Source organism: Enhydra lutris, unplaced genomic scaffold (assembly GCF_002288905.1).
Source record: "Enhydra lutris kenyoni isolate GAN:26980312 unplaced genomic scaffold, ASM228890v2 scaffoldscaffold28, whole genome shotgun sequence".
Lineage (NCBI taxonomy): Eukaryota > Metazoa > Chordata > Mammalia > Carnivora > Mustelidae > Enhydra > Enhydra lutris.
The window spans coordinates 16459843-16485835 of NW_019154112.1; the positions used below are offsets into that span (position 1 = coordinate 16459843).

General features: G+C 35.2%; 1 protein-coding gene across 1 annotated transcript in view; it reads left to right on the top strand.

Moving 5' to 3' along the window:
- Positions 1-25993, top strand: part of LOC111152227 (eyes shut homolog (Drosophila)) — a 1631332-nt gene that overhangs the window by 857855 nt on the left and 747484 nt on the right. Inside the window, 2 exon segments of the mRNA XM_022510634.1 lie at positions 1721-1858; positions 1861-3465. Coding sequence (XP_022366342.1) covers positions 1721-1858; positions 1861-3465 — 1743 coding nt within the window.

The window sequence follows — 25993 nt, forward strand, 5'->3', positions numbered from 1 at the left end:
TCCCCTTTATCTATTTTGTCCTCTGCACTCAGCCCTTCTTCCTCTGGTAACCAAGTTTATTCCCTGTATCTATGAGTATGTTTCTGTTTTGTATGTTCATTTGTTTTTGGATTCCACATGTAAATAAAATCATACATTTGTCTTTGTCTGACTTATTTCACTGAATATAATACCCTCTAGGTTCATCTATGTTTTCACAAATTGCAAGATTTCATTCTCTTTATGGCTGAGTAATATACCTTTGTATATTATATCATATCTTCTTTATCCATTCATCCATCAATGGACATTTAGATTGCATCCATAATTTGGCTATTGCATATAATGCTTCAGTGTAATAGAAGTGTATATATCTCTTTGAACTGGTATTTTCACTTTTTTCAGATAAATATCCAGAAGTGGAATTGCTGGACTGTATGATATTTTATTTTTAATTTTTTAAGAAATTCAATATTGTTTTCCATAATGGCTGTACCAATTTACATTCTCACCAACAATGTACAAAATTTCCTTTTTCTACACACCTTCATGGACACTTGTTATTTGTTGCCTTTTTGATAACAGTCTGACAGATGTAAGGTGATATCTCATTATAGTTTTGATTTGCATTTCTGTGGTGATTAGTGATATTAAGTATTTTTTCATGTACCTTTTGGCCATCTGTATGTCTTCTTTGGAAAAATGTCAGTTCAAGTCCTCTGTCCATTTTTTTTTTTTTTTTTTTTAAGTAAGCCAGATCAGGGCTTGAGCTCACAACCCTGAGATTAGGATCTGAGCTGGGATCAAGAGTCAGATGCTTAACCAACTGAGCCACCCAAGCACACTACCCTATGGCTATTTTTAATCAGTTTGCTCTATTGATATTAAGTTCTGGAAAATCTCCATGTATTTTGGATACGAACCCTGTATCACATGTGTGATTTGCAAATATATTCTCCCATTCAGTAGGCTGCCTTTTTTGTTTTGCTGATGGTTTCCTTCATTTCTACATCACACTTTTTATAGTGTGATATAGAACCATTTGTTTTAGTTTTCACTAAACAAAACCCCTTGCCTAAGGAGTCTGGTCCCCCCAAAAATATTGTTAAGACTGATGTCAAACAGCTCCCTGCCTGTTTTCCTCTAGTTTAATGGTTTTGGGTCTTACATTTAAATCTTTAGTCCATTTGAATTTATTACATGGTGTAAGGTAGTGGTCTGGTTTCATTTTTTCCATGTAGCTGTCCACTTTTCCCAGCACCACTTTTTGAAGAGACCATCTTTTCCTATTTGTATATTCTTGCTTCCTTTGTCATAGATTGATTGACTATATAGAAGAGGGCTGATTTCTGGGCTCCTTACTGTATTCCATTGATCTATGTGCCTGTTTTCATTCCAGTGCCATGCTATTTTGATTACTAACAGCTCTGTAGTATAGTTTGATATTAGGGCACAAGATACCTCCAGTTTTGTTCTTCTCTCTTAAGATTATATAACAAAATTTGTTTGACTTTAGCCCTTCCATGGAGTATGAGTAATAGGAGTCTTTGCATTTATATAATTTATGAAGTCACCAAACTTATTCATATACTTTCATTAGAAATATGATTTATAGCACCATTTGTTTGCATGTACTGGGTATGAGGTGGCAGAGCAATTTGCAGAAGATTCAGCCCACAGCCAAAGTTGTTCATTTTTAATTCACTTTTCTGATTTTTTTTTTCCTTTTTCCTCTCTGAAGGTCCCAAAGAGACAGATATTATCAAGGATGGTATTCTCCCAACCACTGGTTTGGCAGCATTAAGTATTGGCATATCTTTTGAAAGCTATATACTCAAAGAACTGATTTCCACTAGAGAGCTCTCAGCCAAATACAGTCTTCTTCTTCCACAGATGTTTCCTCTTCTCAGTTTCTGAATTTTGGTGTTCATGACCCAGCACAAATTGTCTGGGGCAAAACATCCATATCATATATGCCTATCCAAACTTCAGTAGCCATACCAGGATTCCTTTTCCCAAGTAGGGGAGAGAGGACCTCATTTATCATCTCTTCTTTCATGACAGAGTCTATTTTTCCTACAGAATCTTTATTATTTGAGAACAATCAGACTATTGCCTTATCTACTACCACAATGAGTTCAGTAATTACTGGCATTCCAGGGGCTGATATTAAGTTAAACAGGCACTCATTACTCTCCCATGGATTCCTGCTCACAACTGCTTCTACAAGTGCACCTCCAATTGTCTCTAGGGGGGCTCAAGAGGATATTGAAGGATATTCAGCTGTTTCCTTAATTTCAAGAAGAGAGTACTGGAGATTGCTAAGCTCCTCAATGTCTCCCATTTCTCCTGCTAAGATGATTATATCTAAACAGGTAGCCATCTTAAATTCATCAACTCTGCACCAATTCACTATACAAGCTTCTTTTCCCAGTGAATATCAGGTTATTATGGAAGCATCTAGCAACCAGAGACTCACAAACATCAAATCACAGGCTGCTGATTCTTTAAGTGAATTAAGCCAAACATGTGCAACATGTTCTATGACTGAAATAAAATCCTCTCATGAATTCTCAGATCGAGTTTTGCATAGCAAACATTCCCACTTTTATGAGACATTCTGGATGAACTCAGTGATATTAGCCAGCTGGTATGCACTAATGGGAATTCAAACTATCACTTCTGGGCATTCATTTTCCTCTGCTACTGAAATAACGCCATCAGCAGCATTCACAGAGCTGTCATCTTTATTCCCTTCTAAAAAGAGTACAGAAAAAAGGATTTTATCCTCATCCTTGGAAGAATCTATTACCCTATCAAGTAATTTGGATGTTAATTTATGTTTGGATAAGACTTATTTATCCATTGTCCCATCACAAACTGCCTCTTCATACCTGATGAATACTGATTTGACTTCAAAACTGGCTACTGATGATCCTTCTCTGTCAGAAAATGTTTTAAAACTATTGACAATAGGACAATATGGTGTAACTGTGGGCCCCACTGAGATACTGAATCAAGACAATTTATTGGATGTGCAAGAGATTAAAGGATCTCATCAACAGTCCAAACTTCTCACACATGATAGCTCTCTAGATTTTGAATTAAATTTAGAAAATCATCCGGAAACTGTACATTCGAGTGACCTCAAAAACAACCCGCTTCCTTACATGAACTCAGTGTCTGATTTTTCAGAAGTAACCTCTAATGTTCAATTCTATGCAGTTTCAGCAAGTCAGTCACTTCCAATACAGACCTCTTTCCCTATGTCTGTACTTATGCCAGACTGGACATATTATACAGATTATCTGACCTTCACATCTGATTTAAAAGAAGGGCTCAGAACTTCTTCAGAGTGGTCCAAATGGGAACTTCAGCCTAGTGTACATGGCTGGGAACCTCCTGATGCAAGCCAGAGGCTTTCTGTCACTAGATCTCTTACTTTGTCTTCCCCGGAGTTGATTCCTCTTCAGCTGATGATTTCTGGTGAGTTTCTCAGTTTCAGTTCAGTAAACTTTTAGAAATGAGTTTCTTTTCTGTGAAGGAGAAAGAGCCTGTCGTGGTCACCAGGTGCTCTAACCAGCCTCTTTGTAATCAGGGTAGCAGACAGTTCAGTGGGGATGGCACCTGCTGTTGCACCTGACACAGATGGTTATTCTTTATGCAGTGCCACAAAGGCTACCAGATCAATACAGGAGTATGCTGGAGATGGTTATACTGCTGGCAAGCAATCAGAAACTGAACTAGTTCAATTCATTACAATAGATCTTTCAAAGTTTAGGAATAACTTTTATTATTCTCATTTCTTGAAATAGATTCTTTGTCTGGTGGAACACAAAATAATGTACACTTTCTAACTTTTTTTTTTCAGTGTAGTATTTTTTTTTAATGGGAAGATGAGGAAATCAAAGGAACTTTATTTAGTATTGCCATCCTACACAGCATGGCTTATCATTGCTCAATGCAAAGCTGTGATTCTTTCATTATATATATCTCAGAACATAAATTAAATTAGTGACCTTTGTTTGAGAAAAAAAATATAAAAATTGAAACAAAATAGCATTTCATATGTAAGTTTGAATTCATTCTTGAAATAATTAGTGAAAAGCCACTTTTCCTAGATAACTATTCTTCCTTTAAAGTGTATTATAAATTATTAGTCTCCTCTACCCTTGTAATAACTGTCAAATTGGGAAATATGCAAAAAAAAGCTCAAAAATTGTATTTAGCAAAAAGAGAGATGTTTTTGTTGTTGTTATGTAAAGAAGTTCTATGTTGTGGAATTTCAAGTATAATTGTGGGAGTGAAGTTAATATTCCTTCAATGAGAAATGTATAGGTTTTGTGTATTACATATGCATAGTTATAGTTTGTGTGTTTGTTTAGGTGCATAATCTGTGGCTGGCAACTCAGTAATACAAAAGACCAAATCTTACCTTTGGTATGTCATGTGATATGATTTTCTTTACAAAGTTTCTAAAAATAAGATAAATTTTAATTTCAAATTTAAATGTAGTATTTTCCTTGTGCTTTTACAAGCTTTTACAAGCTTTTTGTATAACAGTTAAGACTATCAACAACACCTAATACATCACTTCTCACATATAAATGCAGCAGAGTTACATATCCTCTCATACAATCAGTCTAGTATCCATCCCTTGGAAATATCCATTTCCAGGAAATCAAATCCTAAGTTTGCCTTTATGAACAAAGCCTTGTCACATTCCATTTTTCCCATCTCATTCCAAGGGCAAACACTCTTTGGTGATTTTGACTTTGATTCTGCTACTATTCTTCCAGTTTCCCTTGCCTCCCTAATTATTTTAGATATGCTAATCAATAATCTACAAGGCACTTGCTGGCCAGTATGTTCACCCACTGTGTTGGCCAGGATCAAATCAGGGAGTCGATAGCACACGTCAGTTGGTTACTTGGAAAGAATTTAATTTTAAGAAAAAGTATTTACAAAGATATAGGTAGAATTTAGGGAAAACAAAGAGGGACTGTATGGTTCTGAAGGGACTAGTAAGAGCAAATGTCATTACTACCTTGAGTCCTGAAGGGATCAAAGGAAAGAGCAGTTATCAGGACCCATAAAGAGGAAAGCTACCAGTCTACATATGCTGCAGCATTTAGGGAGAGAACATAAGCAAACCAAAGCAAACTGATCAGAAGTAGATGAGGAGATAACATCCCCAACTTCATTCTCCTCTTGTCGTCTAGACTCCTGCAGGAGCTCCCTGTTGGTCAAACCCATTCAGTAGCTGAAAATTATCTTTAAAAACATATCTACACATCTATCTAATATCTTCATGTAGAGAAAAGGGAGGGTGGGCCATAGTAGAATGCCCTGCAGTGCTAAAATCTTAACTAGGTTCCAGGTTCCATGACACTGCCAAAATATAGAATAAGCATGTAACTGATAAAGTGAGAATTTGCTTGTATGTTTCTAAAATGAACCATTGAGTACTACTACTTCTTCTCAACATGCAACTTCCATCCTCGGAAAGCACAGGAGGTAGAAAGCTCATAATTCTGGACTCCCTTGCTCTGATGGATCCCATGGGTGGCTAAGAGAAAAATGATGCTCCAGGTAATCTCTTGTGATGAGCAAAGTGAGGCGTCATGGAACCATGGCTATCAATATGCTTCTTAGAGTTTTGTGTAACTTTTGAAGTGTATGATTGCTGGCTCTGTAATATAATGACATCTATTAAATTGGATTGAAGTTGTCTTTGTCAGCCATCCTCTAAATCAAACCAGTCTTCATGGTTTTGTTTACTAATCAAGTGAAGTTTAAAAGGAAAATAAAAAGTGGGGGCACCTGGCTGACTCAGTAGAACGTGCAATGAGTTCTAGCCCCATATTGGTCTTAGAGATTACGTAAGGAAATTTTAAAAATTATTTTTAAAAAAAGAGAAAAAAAATACAGTTTCTAGTAGTTTGGTATGATTTTCCTCTAGCAATATAATTCTCTATTTTTTCTACCAATTGTTTGAAAGGATTTGAGAGAGAACAGAGCTTCCTGATCCAAAGATTTTCCAATAGCAATGGATATCAAAAATAGTACTGAAATGAAAACCTTATATTTATATTTATTTTTATTTATTTATAACTATATATATGTGTATAAGTATAATTATATATTTATATTTATATTGTATTCCATTCATAGTTGCAAAATTCTAAATTAAAAATATTCAACATAGTATACATAACATTATAGTAAATGGCAAAGGGATATTTCACCTGGAAATAAATGGGTGAGTCAAAGAAAGATATTTAATACTATAATTTACCAAATCATTAGGTAAAAAGATTTTGAAAATTTATAATTTACTGAGTATTTATTTTTCTCTCTTTCTCTTTTTTTCCATCTTAAGGGATTTATATTTACATTATCTTCCGATCTTTTTGGCATCTATAATTATTTCCAAACATAACATATATTTTGTTATATTTATATATAATATATTTATAATAAATTATATTTATTAGAGTACAATACTCAATGTCATTCTTCAAATTCTAACATAAGACATAATTCCATTAAACTCATAAGTCAAAATGCCTTATATACACCTGTACACATATTTATTACATACCATTTAGAAAATCAAATAGAAAATACATGAAATAACCAGAATACTATAAGTAAACTAAATGGAGATATGACGTTCTTATTTGAGCTCTTGCAAATGTGAGCCCTTAATACTAAAGAAACACTACATTTGAAAAGCATAAAGCAATTTCAAACAAATCCAAATGGAATAATATTTGGAACTTGATCAAATCCTTTTGAGTCAAAGGGAATAGGGAAATGTTGAATAGAAATGATACTAAGCATTGTATGATTATGAAATATATTAAAATCAATTCTAATAAAATATGTGTATTATTACAGGGGTACAGGTAAAAGGAAATAGAATTTAAAGTCCAGACGCATATGTTAGATTGCATAAAATTACATAAAAAAGAGATTTGATAAATATTTTCATATTTATGAAATATGCATTGATTGATATTTTGTTATTTTGAAAACTCTTCCTCTATATCCTTATACCAGAATAAATTCTGTGATAAAATTTATCTAACTAGATAAAATTATAAAATAAAACCTTAGATAATCCAAATCAAATATAAGTTAATATTTATTTCATCTCTAACTGGAATTTTTTTTATTTTTATTAACATATCACATATTATTTGCCTCAATCTGTGAATCATCAGGCTTACACATTTCACAGCACCCCAATAGCATATACACTCCCCAATGTCCATAAGCCAACCACCCTATCTCTACTCCCCCAAGCCCCAATGACCCTCAGTTTGTTTTGTGAGATTAGGAGTCTCTTACGGTTTGTCTCCCTCCCGATCCCATCTTGTTTCATTTATCCCTTCCCTACCCTCCTTAACCCCCCACTCTCAAATTCCTCATATCAGAGAGATCACATGCTAATTGTCTTTCTTTGATTGACTTATTTCACTCAGCATAATACCCTCCATGTTCCCTCCACATTGTTTCAAATAGCAATATTTCATTTCTTTTGATGGCTGCATAGTATTCCACTGTATATATGTATACCACTTCTTCTTTATCCATTCATCTGTTGATGGACATTTAGGTTCTTTCCATAGTTTGACTGTTGTTGACATTGCTGCTATAAACATTCAGGTGCATGTACACCTTCAGATCACTCCATTTGTATCTTTAGGGTAAATACCCAGTAGAGTGATTGCTAAGTCATAAGGTAACTCTATTTTCAACTTTTTGAGGAACCTCCATGCTGTTTTCCAGAGTAGCTGCACCAGCTTGCATTTCCACCAACAGTGTAGGAGGGTTCCCCTTTCTCCTCATCCTCACCAGCATCTGTCAGTTTCTGACTTAATTTTAGCCATTCTGACTGGTTTGAGGTGGTATCTCATTGTGGTCTTGATTTGTATTTCCCTGATGCCGAGTGATGTGGAGCACTTTTTCATGTGTCTGTTGGCCATCTGGATGTCTTCTTTGTAGAAATGTCTGTTCTGTCTTCTGCCCATTTCTTGATTGGATAATATATTTGTTCTTTGGGTGTTGAGATTGGTAAGTTCTTTATAGATTTTGGATACTGGCCCTTTATCTGATATGTCGTTTGCAAATATCTTCTCCCATTCTGACAGTTGTCTTTTGGTTTTGCTGACTGTCTCATTTGCTGTGCAAAAGCTTTTGATCTTAAAGAAGTCCCAATAGTTCATTTTTGCTCTTGCTTCCCTTGGCTTTGCCATGTTTCTAGGAAGAAGTTGCTGTGGCTGAGATTGAAGAGGTTGCCGCCTGTGTTCTCCTCAAGGATTTTGATGGATTCCTGTCTCATATTGAGGCCCTTCATCCATTTTGAGTCTATTTTTGTGTGTGGTGTAAGGAAATGGTCCAGTTTTATTTTCTGCATGTGGCTGTCCAATTTTCCCAACACCATTTCTTGAAGAGACTGTCTTTTTTCCTTTGGACATTCTTTTGTGCTTTGTGGAAGATTAGTTGACCGTAGACTTGAGAGTCCATTTCTGGGCTCTCTATTCTGTTCCACTGATCTATGTGTCTGTTTTTGAGCCAGTACCATACTATCTTGATGATTACAGCTTTGTAATAGAGTTTGAAGTCTGTAATTGTGTTGCCACCAACTTTGGCTTTCTTTTCAACATTCCTCTGGCTATTCAGGGTCTTTTCTGGTTCCATATAAATTTTAGGATTATTTGTTTCATTTCTTTGAAAAAACTTAATGGTATTTTGATAAGGATTGCATTAAATGTGTAGATTGCTTTAGGTAGCATGGACATTTTTACAATATTTGTTCTTCCAATCCATGAGCATGGAACATTTTTCCATTTCTTTGGTGTCTTCCTCAAATTCTTTCATGAGTACTTTATAGTTTTCTGAGTACAGGTTCTTTGTCTCTTTGGTTAGGTTTATTCCTAGGTATCTTATGGTTTGGGGTGCAATTGTAGATGGGATCGACTCCTTAATTTCTCTTTCTTCTGTCTTGCTGTTCATGTATAGAAATGCAACTGGTGGGGCGCCTGGGTGGCTCAGTGGGTTAAATCCTCTGCCTTCAGCTCAGGTCATGATCCCAGGGTCCTGGGATCGAGCCCCACATCCGGCTCTCCGCTTGGTGGGGAGTCTGCTTCCCCCTCTCTCTCTCTGCCTGCCTCTCTGCCTACTTGTGATCTCTCTCTCTGTCAAATAAATAATAAAATCTTTAAAAAAAAAAAAAAAGAAAGAAATGCAACTGGTTTCTGTGCATTGATTTCATATCCTGACACTGTTCTAGCAGTTTTGGAGTGGAGTCTTTTGGGTTTTCCACATAAAGTATCATATCATCTGCAAATGATTTCTTTGCCGATTCAGATGCCTTTTATTTCTTTTTGTTGTCTGATTGCTGAGGCTAGGACTTCTAGTACTATGTTGAATAGCAGTGGTGATAGTGGACATCCCTGTCATGTTCCTGATCTTAGGGGAAAAGCTCTCAGTTTTTCCCCATTGAGAATGATATTTGCTGTGGGTTTTTCATAGATGGTCTAACTGGAACTTTTTAAGTCTAAAAGCAAAAATAGAAAATTATACATAGGTGTTGATAGTGAGTATATTTTGTAGTAGAATAACTAAAATTAATACCCTTCTATTCCAAAAATCGTCATAAACATAGTTAAAGCAAATATATACAAAAATGTGTTCCACATAGGATAGACATGGTTGTAAATACTCTTTCAAGTCAAAGAAGAAAAGCTGACCACTCAAATAGCAATATGCTTTGCTGTACATAGTCAGTAAAACATAATTAAAAATCATCAGAAGCAACCAAAGATGTCATATTTAAAATGAGACAAATTTTACCCATTTGCCAGTGTTTTATTATTTTTTTTCAACTGTAATACTTGAATTTGTGAAGATATACCACTTTATTGGTGAGGAAATAAGTTGACACCATCTTTTTGGAGAATTACTTGCCACCAGAAATTTTAGAAGTTTTAATAATAACATAATCTGAGTTTTAGGAAATTATTGTTGATATACCCAAAGTACCATGACATAAATATAATAATAACATAAAACATATAATAATAACATAAAAAATAAAAATAACATAAATGTAATTAAAATAATAAATATTTAGAAACAAATGTGCCCTAATAGTGGTTATATTAAATAAATATAGGTACTTAATAATACTATTAAGCAGAAGTTATAAAATCATATATACAACATACTTACAAATACATGAGTATATGCACACCACATATATGCATACAAAGGATTCTTCCTAAACAATATTGCTTTCAATACTGATTTTTTTCTAAAAGTTTCATACTGATTATGTATTTTATGATTAATAAAAACTTTTATAAATATTTGTATATAGTGAGAAATAAAGAACATTTCAGAAGATATATTTAATTATTTTACTTATATTAGATCAAAATAATCAAGTTTTTATGAGATCTACAATGATTCATGTAGAAAGGATAGAAAACATTGCTAATTAGCATTATTATAGTGAAATAAAATCAATTAAAATTATTTTAAGTAATATAAAATATTGTTCTGAAATAACACAGAAATCTTATCAACATTGCCATACATATTTTTTGAAATTAAATTACTATGTAGAGATTGAGATCATTAGTTATATTTCTGCAGAATTCTTTACTTTTTAGTGAAATTTTTAAAAATGGGATGGAATTAATCACATCATATTACTCAATATCCAGATTTTTTTTTTACTTAACTACCTTAAGACAGGCACCAGCATGGCTGTAATTTTTTGTTCATTTGCTTATCTATTGTTTTGGACCTCAAACACTCAGATATGAATTAAGCCTTTTTAAAAGAATCGTAACTCTTTCTCATTTCTATCTATTGACAAATTTGGAATCATTCTTTATATTCTGAGGTTTTCAAAAGTCTCATTCTTATATGTCCATTCTACAAACCAGCAAATGTAGAGGAAGTTTTCCTTTTGGTGAAAACCAGTAAGCACCAAAGGAGACGTCCCCCTTCAGCTGAAACATGAGACCTCCTCCTACAGTTCCCCAAGTTACTTTACTGCAGAGGAACAGCTCCACACCCTGTCCTTTGTGGTCAAGAAGTATGTGCATAGAAGACAAAAGCTTCTGTCACAATCAACAGCCACTTTTGTTCTAATTTACTCGCAGTGTATAAAACAATCCCATTTAGAACTGAACCACTAATGAACACAACTGCTTCTGCACGGCAGACTATATCCAACTGAAACCTAGCACACAGATCTGAAGTAAAATCCTGACATTTGGTTTGTTATACCTCCCCCAGCATCTTTCACAGAAGAATGCCCTGTGCTTTTTGTGTTTTGCTAGTTTGCAGGATTCAAGAATATTCATTATTTACATTTTATTCTCACTTATTGCTACAATAAATAGTGATAACACTGTATACAAAATATAGTACAATATGCAAAATAATAGTAGAGTGAATATAGTTAATAATCCAATTTTTTTTCATGCATGTTACAATTCTTTGGTTTCAAAACACTTTCATCTCCATTGTTGAGTCTTGGGAATTTGACCTTGGGAAAACAACAGCATAGACCAGAGATTGGCAAGGTATTACCTGCAGGTCATACCTGACCCATCACTTGTTTTTGTAAAGAGTTTTACTGGAACACAGGTATACCCATTGGTTGCATACTGTCTATGGCTGATTTCATACTATGACAGCAAAGTTGAGTAGTTGTAATGGATGCCATATGGTCTACAAAGGTAGAATGCTTACTAACTTCTTCTTTCTAGAAATTTGCCAGTTCCTAGAGTAGCAATATGTGTAAGGTGTTTATAAGTCTCAGATTAGTATATTTTACCTTTGTGACCAAGGTAAAATACCAGCCTTATATGGACTCAGGTAAGTTTGTATTTCAGACCCGCTTAACTCTATTATGTTACCCCAAGTTACAACATTCCTGTCTTGTGTACCATTCTGACAGAGCCCTAGGATAAAGTCACAGACTATGGTAATCTCTTTGTGAAGCTCTCGAATCTATGTGCAGGACTGCTTTCAAGGGTGTGTAAACTGTCACAAAAGCCCTACACTCAGAAGGACCCCCACTTGGTAGAGCCATAGTATGTAGAATGTTAGTGATGTTCAAAGGAAGTATAAATTAAGGGTATTATGGAAGTCGTCTGGTTCCAAGGTAGTGTTAGAATATGCAGGTAGCAAGAAGTGGAATAAAAGCAATTAAGTTTGTATCAGTGTTCAGTTATTTTTTGCTAAGAACAAAATGCATGTACTGGCTCTGAAACATGATTTATGTAATTTTGATGATGCCACTGAAGAGTTAAATTCTCTTATGTTCCATTTAAAACAGGCATTGCACAGTATAAACATGAATGGTAAAATATATGCTAAAGTTGAAAATCTTAAATTTTCTTCTTTAAATTTTTTTATTTAAATTCAATTAGCCAACATATAGTACATCATTAGTTTTTGATATAGTGTTCAGTGATTCATCTAGAATGACATTAAATAGCAAGTAAAATATATCATGAAGAGATGAAAAGGAGACCAGAAAAGAAAGAAAAAGCTTTTATTTCAGGACCTTTAATGAAAAATTTTCCTGCCTCTTTTTTTTGAACAAAGGACCCCACATTTTCATTTTGCACTGGGTTCAACAAATTATGTACCTGGCTGGCATCCTTTGTGCTACTGCTGTTCTGGAATTCTCTCCCTACCTCAGCCAGGCCAATTTAAAACACAGCTTCATGCTGTCCATTTAACTATTAGAATCCTTTAGGTTTCATTCTTAAACTTCCCCTTCCTTTCTTTCCACACTCTTCACTCTTCTTTTTTTCTATTCTTTTTTCTTTATTCCACAATTTGTTGTTGGAGATGTAGCACCTACATTCATGACTTCAAATATATGCAAAGATATAAACTTGTTTCCATTTTGAGACTAACATTTTTTGCCTATCAGTCCCTCAAAAACATAAAATTTTTATCTCTTCAATATCACAACCTCCATCTCTTTCCCTACCCATACTTTTTTTCCTCCATTGAATCATTTCTCAAAAATGAAATTTATAACCAGCTAGATTTCTGAGCTTCAGCGTAAACTTTATTTTATCAAAAGTACTAAGAATTTTATCTATAAAGTTCTCTCACCCAGCCTCTTAGCTCACTACTACTACTCCAGCTTAAACTCTTACCATCTCTTTTGAATCCCTCTTCCACATTACTTTCAGAGTTGTTTTTCTTATGTGATTTTCATTCCTCTGCTTAGAAAGTTACAATGAATCTTCATTTCCTAACAGGAGAGGTTTAAAATCCTAAAGATTCCAACTATAGTATTCAGAGTCAATTGTATCATCTGAAGTGATTCTCTACCACCTATCCCGGCCCTATTTTATAACTAACTACACTCTTCAATACTGGTACACAGTTGTCCAACTCTGCATTTTGGCATTCACAGTCCTTCTTCCTAAATGCCTTCTATTGCCCACTTTGTCAAATTCCTTTCCTGAGGATCAAATCAAATGTCACCTCTTATTTTAAGACTTTGTAACACACTTAAAAATTTATTTTTCCCCTTTATTTTTGCTCTGATATATCATTATACTTAGTGTCACCATGATTTTGGTCATGTGTGTATTTATGCTCTTTCAGTGCAAGAGCCATGTGTTAATAGATATAATGCCTTATCCAAAGTTTTGCCATAATTGTAGAGGTCTCAGGAAAGACTATCTTAAAGTTGGTCACAAAGATTGTCAACAGTTTATTTATAAGTGGGGGCGGGGCTTTGCTGTGAAGGCTGCTATGACTAAAGCAGCATAAACTGTGGATTTGTGGAAGCTGGAGAGTGGGAGAAAATACCCTAGGTCTGAAAAAGTGTCTGACTAACATGGCTAAACATGGCTAAAGTGCCTGGCCCCTCAGGAAGAAGCTGTATCACTCAATACATGGAATCTCAAGGAACTACCAATTGAATCATGGTTCAGGATGGCATTGTGTATGCAAGTGACTTGATACTAGGAGAGGTGAGGCAGCTAATGAGGCATGTAAGCTTGATTCAAGATGTCCAGGAAGTAGGATTCATTTTGGGAACCACTCACAGTTCTTGAGGAAGAATCTGGCACTGCTGACATTCAAGGCAGTGTATCACTTCTGCAATGAGAAGATGAGTGAGGATGGGCGTTTGATGCTCTATGCAGAGGATGTAGGCAGTCTAAATGATCCAGGCCTGTAATCCAGCCAGTGTTATAATACGGCTTAAAGAGGACAGTCACAGGAGGGAAATGATTTGGGCAAGAAACAGCATAGATATTCAGGGGACATATCTGGATACTAGGAAAATGAAGGCAAAGACAAAATTCTCTGTTTCAAGGATAACTATAATAATAGTAGCTGCCATTTATTCAATACCACTCAATAACTAACAGTGCCCTGGGGTTAAAGATCTAGTCACTGAACAGCTTTGCAGGAAGAGACTGTCTTGGCTTAAACCTGTCAGCTAATAAGTGCTTGAGTTGGGACTGAAGTTTGAGTTTGCAAGGTGTAGCTATGATGATTTTTAAGGACAAGTTACTGTTCAATGAAGGGAATGAGGCTCTGCTTGTTCATCATGCCCTTTTGTCTTCACTTGCTCCACGTTTCACGTTCAGACAGCTCTCAGCTGAGCCTTCTGATGAATGGCATCCCGTACTCCAGGGAGGTCGTAAGGAGAGAAGAACTGAGGAAAGCAAGGAAGTGAGATTTTAAAACTGTGGCCTGTAGTCCTTCACCCATTAGTTCGGCCAGTGTATCAAATTCTGCCAAGGAGGAGAATTACTTCCCTCTCCACAGACACAGTTTTTCTCAGTTCTATTTACTATTGTCAGTCACTTATGCATGGGAACTTAGAAAAAGATATTTCTATTGCCTCCCAAATCTATTTATACTTGAAACATGTGGTGCAGTATGACAAGTTGTCACTTTTATGAACATCAATCAACAATATTTTGAGATGCTATTTTATGTCAATAATTAAGATATTATTCAAACCCCTTGACAGTGTTATTATCTAAGTTAACGGTGATTAGCATAACATATGTCCTCCCTTAATAACCATATTTCGCTGAGCAACACATTTTATTGAGGATGCACCACATCCAGGACTCTATTTATGGCGTGGATAATGCACTACTAAAAATAACAAATGTTTCCTGCCCTCCTAGAGCTTAAATTCTAGTGATGACAGACAGTAAACACTAAGCATAATAAACCTGTATTTTGTATGACATGTGGTATATAATAAAATGTACATAGTATAGTTCTAATCTAGAGAGAGAATATGTTTGGATGTGTGTATAGATTATATGCTTAAAAGAAGTAGAGCAGATCTGAAGGGGAGGGCACCTCAGGTTCTGAGTTGGTGGGTGGGAGACAACAGTATGGTCCCATATGATCTTGCTTAGGAAGCCAACTTGAAGAAGATGAAAGCTGAATAGGTAAAAGGAGGAAAAATATCCCACAATGAGCAAATGGCCAATGCTGTGTTAAGGTAGATGTGTGTTTGATGTTTTCTAAGAGCATCAGGGAAGCCAGTGTGGTGGAGCAGGTAAGCAAGAGGGAAACCTGTAGAGGATGAAATCAGATAGAGGAAAGGACAGAAAGAACAAAATCAGGTTCCAAGAATTTGGGGCCATTTTAAAGGCTTGTCTTGTATTATGAATGAAACAGAAGTTTATTCCAGATGTTTGCACGGAGGAGTGACATGACCTCAGTGATCGCTGTGCTGCACAGTGGAGAATTGCTTAGTGGGTGGGGATAAGGCAGGCATACAGAGAGGGAGACCAGTTAGAAAGCTAATGCCCTAGTCCAGGTGAGAAATGAACACGGCTCCGTCCAAGTGTCAGCAGTGAAGGCTTGGGAAATGCTCAGACTCTGGGTATATTTTGAAGGTCAGGCTAACAGGCTTTGCTAAAACATTGGATTAATTTTATTTATTTTTATAATCAATTTTATTAAGCAGAGAAAAGTATCTTAAGCACCCTCTGAAGACAAATAAGGGGAAATTATGCAAACCAATTTTTCCAGACATGCCATAAATAGGTTTATCTGAAATTTTATCAACTATAAAGCTGTGTCTAACAGCAGTTCTATTACAATGCAAAAGTCTGATAAGTTTATCAGACTTTCCTGATTATCACCCTGAGGCACAGAAAGACCATATGATTTCTGCATCTGCCATGAACTAACAAATTACATTCAGCATGAAATATATGTTTAGTGTTTTGTGTTTACACGTATTCTTGAAAATTTATTTGTGACTCCATGTTGAATGAAGGAACTCTCTACTAACTGTAATATTTAATAATTCAAGTTATCTGTACCCTGACCACATGATGGTATCACACATGTATGTATTTTTGTGTATTTGTATTTGTTCATACGTGTGTAGACCCAGATATGTGCTTGTGTGTTTGTATATAGCAGGAAGTAAGTATAGAAGAGAAAGAGCTAATGATACAATATGAATTACTGAGAGAGCAGTGGTAGAATTAGAAAATAATGAAGGAGAAGAAGATAGATGCCAAAGACATGAGATTTGATAACATTGACTCTGAAATTTCATAATTGTGACACAAATGCTGGGAATACAAATATATTTTGATGAACAGTATGTTAGTTTTCTAGGGCTGCAATAACACTGGAACAAAAACTGGGTGCTTAAAACACCAGCAATGTATCCTGTCACAGTTCTGAAACCTAGAAATCTAAACAAAATGTTGGCAGGGTCATGCTCTCTCTGAAACCTATGGAGGTAAATTCTTCCTAGTTTCTTCCTAGCTTCTAGCAGTGGCTGTCAATCCTTAGTGTTCCTTGGCTTGCAATTACATCATTCCAGTTTCTGCCTTTATTGTACATGGCATTCCCTTGTTGGTCTCTCCATTTTCCCATAAGGACACCCTACCACACTAAAGTCAAATATTGGTCCCGAGTCTTTATACATTTTCCAGACTCTTTGCCCAGATCTTTAAAATCTTGAGTTACACAGTTTCATTGTCTGGTAATATGGAAGAAGAATGGAAGATGCACAAAACCTAGAATTCCAATTCCGTGACTTACTAGCTCTTTGGCTTTTGAAAAGTTATCTGCTTTAGCTTCTGTTGTGTATCTGTAAAATAGGACTAGTACTAATTTTGTGGAGTAATTTTTGAGGGTTATATAAATAAGTATATATAAATTCCTGTCGCAGTGCCACATAAATGTTAGTTTCTCCCTAAATGTTTGTTTGTTTGTTTGTTTGCTTAATCCAACTTCGCACACTCTGTAGTTTCTACACTACTTCCCCAAACGCCGTTAATATCTGTCTGGTCTTTAAACTTTGAATGTGAAATGTGCACTTGGTTCTTTTCCTGAATTTGATTGTTATATACTCTACTTTTGACTTGTTCACTTACTGTTGGCAAATTTATCCTACTCTGACATTTGCTTTCTGGATGTAGCCACACTCTTGCATCTCTCTTGGTTCTCAATCCCGAGCTTGAGTTCAGCCAGGGATTTCTAACCCTTTCCTAGAACTTTTTAATTCCCATGTATACTTTTTATATGTAACAGTTACAGAAGACTCAATAGCTAATGCTCTGAGACAGTCTTTACCAGCTTCCCTGGAGTCCCTAAATTTCATATGACAATTTCTCCTCCTTCCTGAGATCCTGACTCATTGTCCTGCATTCACAACTTGACCCAGTGTCTAACCACTATACTATCAGCTTTGAATTACAACCTCATTGAAGTGTATAAACCACATTAATTCTCATATTCCTATTGTATCTATCTGCTCTTTCTTTTCCCTTTCCTCTGAATTTTCCATGATATTTTGCTTCCTAAGGGCAATTTAAAGCTGAAAAACAAGATATGATTCAATCCATGTTTGCAAATGGATAAGATTCTATATATAATTTGGGAACTTCAGATGGTAAGGTATAACTCTTTTGATTTAAGATTATAATATGCTATAATTTTCTATTTGATTTTCAGTCTATGATTTTATTTTGAGTCAAGTTGGTCTAAGTAGCTTACCATTTTGCTTAGACTTTGGATATGTTTTTATTTCCTCTAGTTTGTTCGGTTGGGGCTTTGTGGGGTTTTTTTTGTTGTTTTTTGGGGGTTTTTTTTTGTTTTTTTTTTTTTTTTTGTCTCTTATTTTGATACCAGTGCTTCTGTCACTCCTACAGCAATCCAATGAGCATTCTGTAATAGAAGGAAGTAAAATAAAGTTGTATTATAATTTTGATAGCTGACATCAATATGAGTGAAATTTTGTTCTTTTAGACCATTTAATATTTATATCTGAAGGTATATAACTATCATGGTTTATACTTGAAAATACATCTTTTTAAAAAGTCAATAGGGTGGGGCACCTGGGTGGCTCAGTGGGGTAAGCCTTGGCCTTTGGCTCAGGTCATGATCTCAGGGTCCTGGGATGGAGCCCTGCATAGGGCTCTCTGCTCAGCAGGGGGCCTGCTTCCCCACCCCCATCCGCCTCTCTGCCTACTTGTGATCTCTCTCTCTCTCTCTCCATCAAATAAATAAATAAAATCTTAAAAAAAAAAAACAGGCAATAGGGCCTATAAATAAAATTATATATTTTTTTATAAACTGGCTGGAGAAAATATTTTATTAACACAACAGGCATTACCCACAATTTTATACTCATTTAATTTTTAAAAGCACAAGAGATATATAATGTCAGTTTTGATTCCACAAAATCAAAGTGGAAACTGAAACATGCATGTCAAGAATTTGCACTTTTTATTAATGCCCCATAGAAATTAGAACATTATTTTCTGTAGTGTCCTTACCACAGCATGGGGGTTCCAAATTTAGGCTCTATAGCCAAACTATCCAACTTCAAATCTACTTAGCAATGGTGTGATCTTGGAAATACTTCACCACTCCCTGACTCACCTTACTCCCTTTAAAATGGGAGTAACAGCCATAACCACTGCACACCACTCTTATGAGAATTAAACTAGACCATGCTGTGCTTAATAAAGGATCTGGAGATCGTGAACATAGATAAACCATAGCAGTCATTGTTTTAGCAATAAAATCAATAAAAGTGTAAAAAAATTATCTGTGAAAATATTTGTTCAAATTAAGAGCCTCCCCCCGACCCCTGCAAAATGCATAGTGAAGAAATCTGTCCACAATTGGCCTGGAAAAGAAAAAGAATCTCTGTGTATATCCTGATGTCCCCTAGGGCTGCTGGGCTTCTCAACCCTGCTGGTGTCATATGGTAGTAGGAAGGAAGACTAGGTTTCTAATACAAACACAGAAGACTGGAGTGTTTCTGAGTCAGAGGCTGTGGTAGGCATTACTAATGATTAAAACAAACAAAACTAAGCAAATAATAGTTTTGACAAAGTATGGACTCAAAGATTAAATTCTCATAAAAATAACATGTACATTTTGAGCATCCAAAAGTACTTTCCAACTGGAAAGCATTTAAGCAAAATAAATTTCTAGCATAAAGTAGAAAAGACATTATTAGAAGTACCAGCCATTAAATAAGGAAGCGATTACAACCTTTATGGTGACAATTAATTAATCAGCTAGTCTTATCCTCTATGAGAAGACAGAAATAAGGGAACAAATTATTTCTAAATCATCCCCATTTCTTATTTGTCACCAAAATATTTGTTGCAGATTTTTAAATATGTATATAAATTCAATACTGTAAAAAATAGGGATTTTTCTATAAATTATAATTTCTCTAAGAATCTTAAATAACTGTAATTCTATTTTATTAATTTGGTTGTAACTGTCTTTATTTCCTAGTGAGGGAAATCAATGTTAATCCATTTTTTTTCTGTTTAGTGCATTTTAAAAAGACATTTATGGAAAGATGTCATATTAACAGAAGCCAAAAATTAATCACTAAATCACAAGCAAAAAAAATAAATTCATATTAGTATTATTTTATTTTATCATAGAGGCAGTATCAGGACTCCAGCTTTTAAATTATAAATATTTGTGTGCCTCTTGGAGCACCTGGGTGGCTTAGTTGGTTAAGTGTCTGCCTTCAGCTCAGGTCAGGATCCCAGAGCCCGAGGATCAAGTCCCACATCAGGCCACCTACTCAACGGGGAGTCTGCTTCTCCCTCTGCCCTGCTTATGCTCTCTCTCACTCTCTATCTCTCTCTTTCTCTCTCACAAATAAATAAATAAAATCTTTTGATAAATAAATAAATATTTATTTATTTGTGTGCCTCAATTTGAAAAGAATCACTAACAGTGAAGATAAAAGTAAAACACAAGATTATACTTTACTATATGTAACTTTTCTAGGACAGAACTAATGTTTAAACATAACACAAATTTTAGAAGAATGGTTGGGTTTGGGTTTTGTTTTGTTTTCTTTTGGTTTTGTTTTACCTTATATGTAACTGGGGATCTGGGTAAGGATAAACTTCTCAATGTGCTCTATGTGTCCAGATTTTAATAAGAATAATTTGCTTTTGATAAAGGTGTAAGTAAAACCACATTCTTGAAATTGTTTAGATATTACTCTTCATGTTTTCTTTATCTGAATCTTTCTCATGAGGAGAGAGCTATTTGACCGCTTTATCCCTTTATACATGATTTCTGTTTGAAGCTTTCTACTTAGTACTATCAATTTTTTTTTCAAAAAATGCTTAACTGCTAATAATACATCAACAAAGTAATATCCATGCCTTAATGATGCTTTGAAATATTTTGTTTGCACCAAAGTGTCTATTACCTTTCAAATCTAACTTTCAGTTTTTCTTAGGGGAATTTGTAGCTTAGCATTTACAGATTTTCTAGAAAGGCAGATCTAGATTTAAATGGTAAACTTAAGTCTCTAGTCTCCTCACTTTGAAACTTGCACTCATCCTACATAATTAATTTCAATTCAACTCAAAGCAAATTTTCTCAAAGATATTTTGATGTTTTTTAAAATTTTGACATTTGAAACAGATTTAAGCTCCTCAGCATTTTTTTTTATTTATTTATTTGACAGAGAGAGATCACAAGTAGACAGAGAGGCAGGCAGAGAGAGGGAGGGAAGCAGGCTCCCTGCTGAGCAGAGAGCCCGATGTGGGACTCGATTCCAGGACCCTGAGATCATGACCTGAGCTGAAGGCAGTGGATTAAACCACTGAGCCACCCAGGCGCCCCAACTCCTCAGCATTTTTAATATCTACTTGCCTTGGTATGAAACAAATTTAGGTAAGGAGATTGAAGAAACATTTGAGTCCTAGGGGAAAATAATTATTGGTTCCCATAAGAGAGGTAAATATTCCAGAATACCTACTTCACCTTCTGAAATGTCATTTTAAGCCAACTTTTTTGTTTTTATGTCATCTGTTCTATTTGCTATTAAAATATTGTTATACTTTCAAGGAGGAACTTATGTGTTTTTGAAATATTGTTACTTCACATACTTTTTGTTCAGAATAATGTAATTCTAAAAATAAGGAAAAGAATAGGAAACATCTAAAAGTAATCTATTTAGGTCCTACTAAACTTCACAAGTATCATACCTGCTTTAGACCTGGTCACAACTAATTTGAAGCAACTACAGGGAAATTGGCATAAATTATAAATTCAGTTCAAATTTGAGAATCAGGGGCATGTGGGTAGCTCCATAGGTTAAGTGTCTGATTCTTGGTTTTGGCGCAGGTCATGATTTCTCAGGTCAGGAGATCCAGCCTCAGTGTTCAGCTGGGAGTCTGCTTGAAATTCTCTTCCTCTGCCCCTCCCCCAACTTGCACTGGCACATGTGCACTCTCTCTCTCTCTTACAAATAGATAAATCTTTAAAATCTTTGAGATTTGGGGTGTCTGGCTGGCTCAGTCAGTTAAACGTCTGCCTTCGGCTCAGGTCATGATCTCAGGGTCCTGGAATCAAGCCCCACATTGTAGGGCTTCCTACTCAGCAGGGAGTCTGTCTCTGCCTCTCATTCTCCCTCTGTGTTCTCTCTCTCTCTCTCTCTCTCTCTCAAATAAATAAATAAAAATTTGAGAATAAAAAAATATATTTACTAGCATTAACTTTGTTGATCCCCACAATGTGATTTGGAGAACAAATTAAGTCCAGGACCAGACCATGTAACCACCTCTATAAATGTTGGAAATATCACTTCTCATTTTCTTAAATCTTACTCTTTTTTTATGAGTAGAGAATTCTGTATGTGTGTTTTCTTCATTAAAAAAAAATAATAATAAACCCTGCTCTATGTCAACTTTAAATTCTAAAACCTGTCTTGGTGGCTGGCTGAAGCATGACAGGCCAAGGGAATTGGCATGAATGAAAAGTATCTCAACTGAGAGGTTAGGTTCTGAATTGTCAGATGCTAGGGAAAAGGGCTTTCAAGAAAGCACGATGCCTTATTGGGTTTTGTTTTGTTTTGTTTTGTTTTTTAAAGATTTTATTTATTTATTTGACAGAGAGAAATCACAAGTAAGCAGAGAGACAGGCAGAGAGAGAGGAGGAAGCAGGCTCCCTGCTGAGCAGAAAGCCCGATGTGGGGCTCGAACCCAGGACCTGGGATCATGACCTGAGCCGAAGGCAGCGGCTTAACCCACTGAGCCACCCAGGCGCCCCCTGGGTTTTGTTTTATTGCTGTGTAACAAGTTACCACAATCTTAATGGCTTAAAACAACAAAAATGTAACATCTTACAGATTCTATAGGCCAGAAGCCCAAGCACAGTGTGAATAGATTTTTTGCTATGGCTGTGGTTCCCATCTGGGCTTAGGAACCTCTTTCAACTCACTTCTTGTTGCAAGAATCTATTTCCTGGTTGTTGTAGGACTGAGGTGCCTATCTTCACTGGCTGTCATCCCGGTGTAGCTGTCAGCCCCCAGAGGCCATTCTCAGGGTCATGCCCCATGACCTGCTGCATCTCATCAAGGGAGAACCTCCCTGCCATCCAATCTCTCTCACCCTTTGAGTCTTTCTGACTTCCTCTTCTTCCACCAGTGGGAGAAACCTCTCTGCTTTTAAGGGTTCATTTGATTATATCAGGTTCACCTTTTTCATAATGACATAATATAATCACCAGAGCAATAGCTCATCACATTCACAGGACCCACCCATACTCAAAGAGAGAAGGTTATTCAAGAATGAGGGTCATTCAAAGGGTCATCCTCGCTCCCCTCCCCCCATAGGGTCATCTTAATATTCTGTCTACAACACAGGAAAATCCAGAAAATTTTGATGTCACAGTAGAAAGGGATAGAGAGAAACCTGGAAGATATAGGCCACAGGTAGATTTTCAGCTGATAAACCATGGCAAGTGTTCTACTTTCCTGGATCTCATCTCAGAAAATAAATACAGAAGTGTATTCCCAGGGTTCCAACTGAGATCAACATTTAAGTATTTGTAAGTGAAAAAAGGAGTAAGAAATGAAAAAAAAAAAAAAAAAAAAAAAAAGAGGCCAGCAGCAGTGTTCATGATTCTGACTCAAGATAGCAGTTCCCAGAATAGGGAAAAATGTGCCTAATGGTTAGGTTATATGTTATTTAAAAACACTTTTAGCCTTTTCCTGCAAAACTAGTAGCTAAATGTATTAAGGATTTTCTAAGTGGTAGGAGTAAGCTAAACACCATGATTTCAACTTCTCAGTTTATCTTCACAGCAATTTCTCAAGGTTCTGTGTTAACCTTAAACAAGCAAATGTATAGTTGCTCTGTGATGATGAGACCCTTTGTACAGTATCTTTACAATGACCCTTCATCTGCTATAGCTGTATGCTTATAATTATGTGTAATTATCTGTTTGCCTTCAGTACACACAAGAAAATAAGCTGTTTACAAGCAAGACTTGTATCTCATTTTTGTGTCCTTAGTTTTGAGCACAGAAGTATATATTCAGTAAAAATTTGATTCATTTTTTTGGACCTGAAAAACATATTTTTGTGGTAAACTTTATGCTGCAAGAAATTGGATTTAGGCTTGGGAACTTCAATTCTATTCCAGTTCCCCTTAAATTACTCTGAGATTATGTGCAAGTTACTTACGTGCAAGTCACTAACTTGAGCTTCTTTCTTGTAACAAAGTGAACTGAAAAAGATTTTCTTTGATTATAAACTCTCTATGAGCACTGGGTGTTGTGTAAGTGAGGAATAGCTAAATTCTACACCCGGAACTAATATTACACTGTATGTTAACTACCTGGAATTTAAATGAAAAAATGAAATAAACTTCCATGAGCCATTTTCTTCATTATAAAATTGTTATATTTTAACCTATTTTAAATTGGAGTTTTCTGTCTTAAGTTTTAGAAATGTGACAAATAAAAATCAAACGCATTTTTTCAGTGCATCCACATGTGTGGTTAGCTATTCATTGTTAGTACTTCAATTAGATGAAATGTGACATTAAAAAATAATTTAGTCTCTTTATACAAGTAACTTCCAGCATCAAACTGGTAGTATTTTTTCCTTAGTTCATTTATCTTAAAGTGTAATTGATAAGTACCTATGTTAAAAAGAAGTACTACTGTTTGTTTACTATTCATTTCTTTCAGGCACACAGCCAGCACCAGAAATACCCATTCTTCTTTCTTCTGTTTCCTTAGAAATGGTTTCTATAGCAACCAAGTATATTGAGCTGGTTACCCAAGGAATGCCACATAAGACTGTGTGCTTTTGTACTGAAAAACTGTCTTTACATGATCTTTTATTTTTCAGCTTAAAAATAATTAATATCAAGTCAGTTGGAACTCTTTTGTAGCAAGTAATAAGTATATAAAACATTACATTGAACAATGAAATAAAATTTTGATTTATTTCTTTAATCTCAAATAAGTAAATAACTCAAGATAGTCACATCATTTTTAATCCATAAATGTTCCCACACTTACATCTTTTATATTAATTTCAGGAATAGTGCTAAATTATTTCACAAAAGTTATTACTTTCGATACCAACCCTCATTGTGATTAACAATATAAGACCCAAATATAAAGTCTCTTATTCAAGTGCATAATGCATTTTTAGACAAATAATCTTTTAAATAATTAAAAATATTCATGGTATAAATGAATAAACATTGTGTGACATTGTATTTAAATTATCTTTCTGGAGCTAGTATGATGCATGGCACTTTGAAATCATTTGTTTTTCCTATGATAAAATATGCACAACTAGGTGAGATTTTATAGAAATGGAATGTAACTTAAAACAATACATAAGTAATTTAATTTAGGCGATAAAAAGGAACTCCATTTTATATATGATACAGTGTCTATTTGTGGTCCATGCTGTGCTACTTTTGTTTTTGTTCAGTCATCTTTCAGCACAGTTTCTGTTCTGGATCTACTTTGTGATTTGCACATTTCCCAAAAACTTTTACTTTCTCTTAAAATATATCAGTAGTTGTCTGTGTATGTCCAGAAGAAAGGCTTTTCCTCTCATGCCAGAGTTATTTTCCTTAATGTCATACTCAAGCTGTCTCCTGAATTTAAGATGGCTTTCATCCTCAAATCCTGCTGAAGTCTTATTTTTGTTTCAATGTCTTGTGAAAACTTCATTTCTCCAAGGAGCCATCCTTAATGTCTCTCACCTTCTGACCCCCAATGGAATTAATCCTCATATTTTTTAGAACTAACTATGTCCCACTGTAGTCTTCTATAATATTCATTTCACATGGGATGTATAACCCTGCAAACTTTCTGTCTTATGCCTTTATTCCTCCACAGCACCCCACAGAGTAAATTGAAATCAGTATCCAACAAAGGGTTTCTGAATTGAATTGAACTGAATTGAATTGAATTGACTATCCTGAGGAAATTGTTTTGTTGTTCCTATGTCAATGGATAATTTTTGCACTGCTGTAGGGAGAGTTTCTTATTAGTTATTGATACTGTGTTCAAATGCTTAGAAACTTGAAAAAACATTAGAAGCTATTTTTAAAAACTATTGCATTTGTCTAGGGGACGTTCTTGGCACTTGCTTACCAATTTTCCCCTCTCTTTGGATGCGATTTCTTGGTCTTTTTTACAG